Source organism: Orbicella faveolata, unplaced genomic scaffold, assembly GCF_042242905.1.
Source record: "Orbicella faveolata isolate gen_17 unplaced genomic scaffold, um_ofav_v1 contig_35, whole genome shotgun sequence".
Classification (NCBI taxonomy): Eukaryota; Metazoa; Cnidaria; class Anthozoa; order Scleractinia; family Merulinidae; genus Orbicella; species Orbicella faveolata.
The window spans coordinates 11034618-11044774 of record NW_028301564.1 but is presented as its reverse complement, the minus strand read 5'-3'; the positions used below and the strand labels follow the sequence as shown (position 1 = coordinate 11044774).

Below are 10157 nucleotides of genomic sequence, written 5' to 3'. Positions count from 1 at the left end.
TGGATTGCTATTAGTGGCATAGGCATTTCACTGCTCGGGATCTATTACAAGCGGGAAGAGCTCAAGGCAATGGCCAAGCCTGTGTTCGACAAAATAAAAACGCCGGACCCCGCGCCTGAGCCTGAACCTGCTCGCGCGACACGGCCAAAGAGATTTTAAAAAATGCTTTGAACATTTGCGTGTAAAGTATATCACGATGTCGAACCCATATGTTACGAATCTTCTCATGTCTACAGCCGCAATTGGCGGAATTACAGTATTGTGGCTCGAATTCACCGCAAATGCTCTCAAAAGGGTAGTGCATCTTTCCAACGAAATGTTTGCCGATAAGGGTGCAGAAGAAAGAAAAAGACAAAGAGAAATAGACCAAGAAGAAGAAAACTATCAGAAATAATAGGAAGAAAAGAAGAAGAAATAAAAAGAGGGCTAACAGAAATAATAGAAAGAGGAGAAGAAGAAATAATAAGAGGACTATCAGAAATAATAGAAAGAGAAGAGGAAGAAGGAGAAGAAAAAGAAGAAGAAGAAGCCGCGGGAAAGACAGATTAATTTTCTTTTAAACTTTTGTTCTTTCCTTATATTGAACGCACTATGTCCGACAACAAGCTTGTCAAGACCGGCATTGACGCCGCAACTCTCACGGGATTAGCCGTGGGCCTCGGCTGGGTCGCAAAAAAGGTTGTGAAAGAGAATTTCACTTCTGATCCCAGCAGCAGCTTTATGAATTACGTGAAGTTCACCGCCGTCATGGCGGGCAGCATTGCGCTCAAAAAGTACCTCGAGGACCAAAAAATTCTCCCCGTCAACGTTTAGAAAAAAAACCCTTATAATAACGCAATGGAGTGTTCTTATTTCACCATCAAAGCCCTCACAACAGTTGCGCTGTTATTTTTCGCATAGAAGGTAACCCGTCATACCGCTGATGCCATAAATTTTGTTTCGTCGGTTCAGATTTGCACCCATGAAGACTCCGCTTTTGAGGATCTTGATACTGAAGAGTTCCCATTACCAGAGAAATGCCCTACACCTCCTCCATATGAACCCCAGCCGCTGCCATACGAGAACAATTAAAAATAGATTTTACAACATATACAATGGCGAGCATCGCGATCATGATTGGTGGGGCTGTGTTGAACGCCACGGCTTTTATCGGTGGCAATTATCTGGCGAGGGCGCTCGGCGGGGGCGACAAAGCTGCGCTTGAAGAAAAAAAGCGCCACGACAAAGCTCTAGAGGATTATCAAGCGGCTTACACCAAATACACGCGAGACAGAACACAACTTCTTGATTGGATCGCGACCAACGCGCAAACAAAGGTGGAGGCCGAGCAGAACTTCAGCAACACCGACTATGCCTGCAAACTCTAGAACCAGGCGCATCCTGACGAACAGATGGAACCCCCCAAGGAGCCCAAGTTCTCAGATTTCTATCAGCCAAACGAGCAGCAGAAAAAGGGCGAACTCGCATTTGTGGGCGCCGGCGCTCTCGCTCTGGGCTATGCAGTCTTCCGGTTTCTTTAAACTTTTTTACGCCTTACTTATATGGACGCCAAAATCGCGAAGATTTACTACAGCCCCGGAGGCTATTGGAAAGGAATCGCCGCGATCAAAAAATTACCCGAAGCCCCCAAGGTACCTGAAGAAACTGCAAAAATGTGGTTAATCAGGCAAGCGCTGTGGCAGATATTCCTGCCCGCACCAAAGCGAATTCCTCGGCTGAAATTCGACATTCCCACGCCTAACAAGGTCCACCAGGTGGACCTTCTTTTTCTGCCGCACGACAAGCTCCCTCATGGCCGCAAAGTTTATAAATATGCTCTTACCGTCGTCGATGTGGGCAGCCGCTACAAAGAGGCCAAACCCCTGACTTCGAAGAATTCTGATGAGGTCGCCCAGGCCTTTCAGAAGATTTACAAGCGCTCGCCTCTCAAATGGCCTGAAATGCTGCACGTTGAACCCAGGCACGAATTCATGGGCGCTGTCACAAAAGAGATGGAAAAGCACAAAACGTATATTCGGCGCGGGTGCGTTGACATTCCTCGCGACCAGGCCATTGTCGAACGTTTTAACTGCACCCTGGCGGAGCGCTTGTTTGGCCACCAGTACGCCGTGCAAATGCTTCTCCCTGAGGGCCAGCGGTCCACTGCCTGGGTCAAAAGACTTCCTGAAGTTGCTTCGGCTTTGAACAACGAGGTCACAATGCTTATCGGCAAGAAACCCGCCGTTGCCATGAAAGAAAAATCTGTTTATTCTCGGCCATCGACACCTTACTTGAGGCCTGTTGGAAAACGCGAAAAAATCCTCCCCTCTCTTGTCCAAGTTCGTTATCTCTACCAGCCCGGCGAGCTTGAAGGGGGGTGAAAAGAGCCACGGATCCAATCTGGTCTTTGAAAGTTTTCGGCATTGAAAGATCTTTTTCCAAACCGGATCAACCCGTTCTCTACTATCTGAGTGACGGGCCCAAGCGCGGCTTCATGCGTGAAGAACTGCTCGTTGTCCCTCCAAACACTACTCTTCCTCCGGCTGACGTGAACTAGATGTGATATTCGATTGGTTCGGTGTCTATCCCGTCGGGCAGCACCCACCGCTTGTCGTAATAAGTGCTCAGCCCCAGCTTCTCCTGCTCGTAAGCGACGATCTGGCCGTCCCGCATCCTGAAACCTCTGTTGCTGGCCATGTCCTTGCTTCCTTCCAGCACTTCCTTAAAACGCTGCCACGTTATCTCGTTCTGCTTCTTTGACATCCCCTTCGTTCCGAACTTCTTTTTTTCACCCTCTCCTTCGTCGATATAATAACACTTCGAGCAGAGCGCGATCATCCGGCTGCCCTCGCACTCAAGAGACCTGGGGTGCGGCCTCTCCACTTGTCCCAAGACAGCAACTGATTTTTTTCCGCCGCAAATTCTTGCTTTAGCTCTGGCCGGACGATGTCCTCGAGCCGCTCGCCCGAGATCGCCATGTAGTTGCTGTCCGTGTCCATCTGGGTCAGCTCGAAATCTCTTCTGTCGACGTACTTGTCGAGAAAGTCGTAGTAGAATTCCAGCATCCGCAGCTTCGGCAGCTGGTAGACGGCGATTCTGATCTGGAACGGCCGCCTTATCGTGATCCGTGGCTTGCCGCTTTCCAGCTCGTAGGCCTCCCCGATCTCGTCGAGGTTTTCGAAATACGCACTCTGCAGCGCTCTGTCGACAACCTTCTCGTCTTTCGTGTATATCACGTGCGTTTGCTGCTCCAGAGCTTGTATCAGTTTCCCGTAAGCGCTGTTTCCGAGCAGTTTGAACACTTCAGCGAGCAGCGCCTTTATTCTGTCCACGTCTCCTGTCCAGCGGGCCTCCGTCACCTACTCCACGAACCAGGTGAAGATCTTGCCCGGTTCGTAGTTGATTCTTCTGGAAACCTTCGTGACAACCGCCCCATGATTCACGTACCACCACAGCAGAGGGGTGTACACCAGCATCCGTTCTGCGGACAGAGCGCCTACAAGCTTTCTCCAGTCTCTGCGCTGTCTGCCCGTTCTTGCCAAGTACCCTTTCGTGTGTTCCGGCACAGCTTCGGCGGGAACCCTTTTGTTGTAAAAGAAAGGGCACATCTCCTCGAACATTGGCTGCAAACGCTCTGGGATCTCTATGTTGGCTTCGGCGAAGCCGAACCACTCCCCAGCTTTTAACTGGCGAATCAGAACTTCGGCCGCTTCTGCTTGGCGGTCATCGTCATAGTGTACGACGTTCTCCTTCCCGCAAGGCATTTCTCTGAGCATGGTCGAGAAATAGAGAGCGCTGGCATCGAAACCGAGAATCTATTTGCAAAGACGCGGTTCTTCGAACTGATGCGACCTTATCCGTGTCACACCGGCCTCGTGCCGTCTTGTGAAAACTTCGCTCGGTCCGCCAACAACCGCCCCTTTGAGCATTTCGTAAGCCTCTTTGCTTTGACTGTAAAGGTCTGCGCCGCGCTCGATTGCCCCTCGGAGCAAATAATGAAACTCACCCCTGGCAGGCTCACCGCGTCTTTCAGAATGTCGATTCCTCTCTCGGTGTAGAAGCTTTTCATCTTTTCCAGCGCCTCGAGGCCGGGAGCGACATCAAGATTGTTGTAATAGCACAGCCAGTCTGTGAAGATCCGCATCCCCTTTTCTTTGAACAGCCGCTTGCACTCCTATTACTCCTTCCGCGTGAGAATGTATCTGCCCTTCAGCTTCAAATACCAGGCCTTGTATTCTGGGAGCCCAGGGAAATTGAGCTTTTCGGGCGCGTCGAACCATTTGCAAGGAAACCAGGATTTCTTGGACTCACTTCCGTAGGCTTTCACCCATTTCGCGTAGCTTGTGCCCGGGCCCAGATAGTTGATGATATCAAGGAAACGGGCCCCCCAGGTGAGCAGGAACATGGTTTTGTTCCCCTTCTTGGCCACTTTGACTTTTTTTGATACTTCGGCGAGAGTGCTGGCGAAGTGGTTTTTGATCAGATTCAGGTCGTACGAGCCTGAGTTGAAGCCCACAACAGGGACCTGGTTGCACCATTCATTAATTTTTTGCTGCTGGTCTTTTGTCAGCAGGTGCATGTCTTCTGGCACAAACTCCGCTCTCACCTGGTCCTGGATGTTTTCCTCGCGTCTCTCCAGCTCTTTCAGGAACTTGCGGACCAGGTCCACGGGGTTTCCTTCGCAGATGTGGGTGGGCTCTTTTTCAAGAGTGTCCCGACGCTCTCGGAGATCGGCACATGCGCATTTTCTATCGTTAACGCCCCTGTTGGCTCTTTCCGATAGTTTTTGTCGCCATACGCCTCGAAATCGTACAAGATCGCATGCTGGTAAGTTTTAGTTTGCTTCCTCGGGAGTTCCCCCTTAAGAGGCCCAACTTCGCAAGACCAGGCCTCGATAACTTTGTAGCCTCTCTTTCGCAGAAATGCGGTACGGTTCACTGTGGCTTGGTACAGTTGTTCGGCTGTTTTACTGTTTGTTATGACCTCCTGCCAGTTAGGATAACATTTTAGGCATCCGTGGAAGGGGCAGCTATGGTATTGTAATAACGTCCTCGTTTTGTGGTGGTACCCATCGACAGGAGAAGACTTCATTTTCCCGCCTTCTCGAGGAAGCCATCTCTCGCCCCCGTGCCCGCACATCGCGTGGTGGATGTGTATCCTGTGTCGCTTTGCTTCCCGCTCTAGCCACAGAATCACTTGTTTCGATGCTGAACCTTTTGGGTACATCACTTTCTCGAGAGCTGTCTGTGGCGCTTCAACTTTTGTCCCCGGGCAAAAGATTACCGTTTTTCATGTACTGCAGGTTTGGTGATGCCGTTGTAGATGGCAAGCTTGTGTGAACCTCTTCCCGCAATGCATGCATGCAATAGGTTTTTGCCAGCTTTGCGATATCTTTTATCAAGAAAGCATGGCCTTCGTAGACACCTATCGTCAAAATCTTTTTGAGTTTGGGGTTTGGGTTTATTCTGAGGTGCCAAACCACTTCTCCATTTTCCAGACGCTCAGGCTCCTAGACACGAATTCCAAGCCAAGATGCGACGGGTAAGCCCTCATTCAGATGGGCTTCGACCTTTTCCAACTCATCAAGAGAAGTTTTTGCGAGGTTTTGTGGAATGGTCTTGAGTTCGTAGAAACTCTTTGCGAGACTTCGGGCTTCTTTTGTGCAATGGTTTGTGCGCGCCCCTCGGTGCACAGCGATGCACCACCATAGGCACAGGTTGTCGTTATACACGTCCAAAGATACCATTGCCCGGCTATGGGCAAGGTTGCGCAGCCAGTCAGGCAGAGGCCCTGTTCCCACCAACGGCTTCCTGTCAATCACAACCTTCAGGTCTATGTTGTAAAAGGCTTCGAACACCCACTTCGTGTTGGGCCTGTCGGTTTTTTCATTATTGAGATGCAGTTCTTCCTGCTGGTTAAGCCATTTTTCCACGTCTTCCAGTTTGTCAAACCACTGTGAGCCCTTGGGGTTCGAGTAGTACACGATCACAGTCCCATCCTCAATGTTGCGCAACTGATACGCGAAGACGTGCCTCAGATAAAACGACGTGCTTATTCTCTCACGAATCCTCGACATAAAGTCTGGTGTTAGGTTTCTCCCCAGACGTTTGATAAAGCGCCAGCGAATGAAACGCTGGCCTGTAGTCTCTTCTTTCGCTTCTTTCTCTGCGTCATCGAACAGATCCAGAATCTCCTTCTGGTAGTCTGTCACTGTTCGGGTTTTCCGCGCAGGGAAGGGGTCGTACTCCCTCAGAAGAGCTTGTGCTTTTCTCGGCTTTCTTTGGCGTGGAGGGGCTCTTGGCTGGTAAGGCTTCAGAAGAAGTGGCTTTTGCAGATGCGCCTGCATTTCTTGAGAAATTGGTTCATCCAGCACATTCTGGACAACCTTTCTTACCGCTGGTGCATTTTCTGCAAGATGTTGGTCGAAATAACGCAATACCACGGGATCAATTTTTTTCGAGTTCTTCTTTCGGTCTTTCTTGGTTGTTGGAAGCCATAGTTCCTTACATTAACCCAAGGTTTCATTTCTCTAACTGATGTGCTTTCTTTCTTTCAGCTCGAGCAAAGCAAGTTCAAAATTTTTTTTTGTTTTTGCACGCTTGCGGATAAGACGTTGTTTTAGCGCGTTACTGCCGCAGGGCTTGCAGAGATGGTAGTCGCACAGAAGGCCGACTCCGCAAACTCAGCAAGGCTCTGGCATTTTCATTCCTTTCTTGTGCTGGTAGTCGTGCTGCCCGTAATACTCCCCGTAACAACGCTTTCCGCAGCTTTCTTTCCGGTCGCGCATCAGCCACCCGCACTTGTTTGGTGCTCGAGTCATCCCAGCTCGGGTGGTATAACAACGGGCTTGCTTGTTTCTAATATGGGCTCTCCTTCATTGTAAGTAGTATATAGGGGATTAATCAAATACTGTTTCAAAGAGGGAGCCGAATTTCACCGTTTCACAGCCCCCAGGTTCAACCGGCCCGAGCTTGTGAGGGCCAGACTTTATGGTGGGGGCTGCGATAAGGTGAAATAAGGCTCCCTCTGCGAAACGGTATTTGATTAATCCCCTATATACTACTGCCCGAAGTCAAATTACCCAGTTTTCGCGCTGAAGACCAAAGTACTCAGGCAGAAGAAGCTGAAGTCTTAAAGGAAATGAAAACCCCAGAGAAGGCTGACACATCTGAGAAGCACGAAACAGCCATAGCAGATGTTAATGCTGTGAAACACGACGTTACCACAACAGAAGCTAACGCCAAACTAGAAGAAGGTAATACCATTCTTCACCATTTACTGAAGACCTGTTCAACATTCCCAAAGATACGGAGAACACTTGCTCACGTTCACCGTTTCACCCAAAACGCCAGAAAGAAGAATACAAAGACAGGCCCTATCACTGTTCAAGAATTAAAAGAGTCTGAGAATCAACTCTTCAAGTGGAGCCGACTACACTTAGATCCATCCGTCATTGACAAGAAGTTGATTCCAAGCCTGGACAAAGACGGTCTAATTCGAGCTCATAGACGTCTCAAAAATGTCAGATTGTTGCCACAAGAAATAAGAAACCCCGTAATCCTACCACGTGACCATCTACTTGTCAAGCTGCTGCTGCGTCATCTGCACACCAAGCGTGCACATTGTGGCTACAAGAGCTTAATTCATGAAGCCAGAAGAAAGTACTGGATAATAGGAGTCCGCAGCATGTCCAAAGCTCTCACCGCAAAGTGCATCACCTGCAGGAAACTTCGGAAGAAACCGCTAGACCAGCTAATGGGGCAGATCCCGTCCTTACGAGTGGCAGCAGGTTTTCCCCCTTTTTCCAACACCGCCATTGACATGTTTGGACCCTTGCGTGTTAAGCTCAATCGGAAGACTCTGAAAGAAGCTCAAGTTGTAATATTCGCTTGCATGAGAACAAGAGCAGTTTACTTAGAACTTGTCAATGACAAAACATCTGATGCCTTTTTGATGGCGTTCCGTTGTTTCGCGAGCACGCGTGGTCACCCGAGTGTTTGTTGGTCTGACTGTGGTACAAACTTTATCGGTACACAAGGTTACTTAAAGGAAATTATGTGGAACTGGAACATTCCCAAGATTCAAAGTGTTCTGAGGATTTCTGTTGTGATTTCAAATGGCTATGGAATATACCTCACGCAAGCCATCAAAATGGTGTCGTAGAAACTCTCATCAAGTCTGTTAGACAAGGTCTCAATGTTACCTGCAAGAGTCAAGCCTTTACCGAAGAGCAATGGAGAACATTTCTGTCGGAGACAACCTACATCATCAATGGACGTCCTTTGTATTCAAGTTCTAACGACATCTGGGAAGGTCCACCCATCACACCAAACAATATTCTCATGGGTCATCATCTCCCACTCCCTCAACCAGAATCTGAAGAAAGGGTCAACCCCAGACATCTTCTAAGAAGCACCCAAGATCAAGTAAACGAATTCTGGAAATGCTGGATGAAATACTTCGCACCAAATCTGTTACCATGAAACAAGTGGTTCCGAACCAGAGAAAATGTTGAAGTTGATGATTTAGTTTTGGAGTTGGACCCAAATCAGAAAAGATCACAATGGAAGCTGGCTCATGTCGTTGCCATGTATCCAGGAAACGATGGCCTGGTCAGAAAGGCGAGAATCAAGACCCAGAATAGTGAATATGACAGACCAATCCACAAGTTGTGTCTCATAGCAACCAAAGAGGAACTGAATTAGACCTAATTAGACCTAATTTCCGCACTGGGGCGGAGTGATTTGCATGTTCATTCACGTGTAAAGAAAAACAAATAGAATTCATCGTCGGTAATTGCGAAATCGCCTCAACCATGCATGGCGGGAAAAAACAAGTCATGTGACTTATGTTTTAAAAGGAAAATCTTATCATGCAACGGACATTCAAAGTCAAGTCAATCAACAGTCGCGAGAAAAACATCAAGATAGCGATCAAAGGGATCCAACACCCAGGAACACAAATTGTAAGTTTCGAAATCGTTTGTCGTGTCGATTTTGAACGTTGTAAATAATAACTTATCTCGTAATTATTTCAATTTCAGTTGACTATGATGTAACCACGGACGCAACGAGCCGTGTCTCTAGTTCAAATAAATGTGACAATGTTTGATCCCTGGTGGGCTAATCTTCAAAGTAAGTAGAGCCTTTAACCGCAGGAGGAATAGCATTTCCTACCCATGTCACACAACATTTAGCTATAAGGCAAATTAGCTCAAATTCTGACTCAAATATTTCTTAAGTCCAACTTTCTAAATCAAAACTAATTTTATCACAGTTTAGAGTCACCCTTGGCCTGATGAAATCAAGAATAAAATTTTTGGCATGTGCTATTTTTTGGTAATAAAAGTTGTTTAAACAACATGACAAGAGGCTAGTTTTAAAGGGCGAAATCTAAAAATATTAGATATTATAAAATCAGTTCATCAAAGTTATTTCTATGTTAATGTCATTAACAAAGTCTTTGAATATTACTTAGGGCAGTGGAAGCTCGATGAATGCAAAACTCTTTGCAATACCCCTTAACCCTCGGACGTACAAGGGGGGGGGGGGTGGGGGATGGATGTGATCCCCCCAATAAGGTATTTTCAAAATTTGGAGAAGACAATTTACTCTAAGGGGCTGAAACTTTCAGTAGCTGTTCATTCATCCTTTGCAGATATTTTGATATGTCAATTTTGTGTCCATCATTTTTTGTTTTCATAGCAACCACTAGCTTCATGTCTGTTTGGCCAAAAATCAACTTTTTTTGGCATAATTCTGTATTTTTCCAGTTTTCTTCATCAAATTTCAGAAATTCACCAATTTGTACATTTCATCAGCATTCTGACTTGATTTTGTATCAATTTACATTATTTCTTGACTTTTTAAGAAAAAGTAAAATCCATGATTGTAGTGCTTGTAAGGTACATTTCGGTGCATCATACATAATATACTTAAGCGCACAATGTAAGTTGGGAAGTTGATTATTAAAGCAGCATGGCGGACTTCTGGATTTGATTCGTGTGTCGCATCTGTTCATTGCAATAATCCAGTTCCATCAGTTGTGGAACGTGACATCTGGCAACGAGGATTGAAGTTACAACTGCCCAGACTATGGCGTCAATAAAGATAGACGATTTAACGAGTGTAAAACCCTTCGACCCACATGGTGAACCTTCAGGCTTGGGAAGGCGATGG

The 10157-nt window shown here is 47.2% G+C and overlaps 1 protein-coding gene across 1 annotated transcript; it reads left to right on the top strand.

Moving 5' to 3' along the window:
• Nucleotides 1-7119: 7119 nt before the first annotated feature.
• Nucleotides 7120-8142, top strand: LOC110047093 (uncharacterized). Its single transcript, XM_020752824.1, has one exon. The coding sequence runs from the start codon at nucleotides 7120-7122 to the stop codon at nucleotides 8140-8142; it is 1023 nt and encodes a 340-aa protein (XP_020608483.1).
• Nucleotides 8143-10157: the final 2015 nt, after the last annotated feature.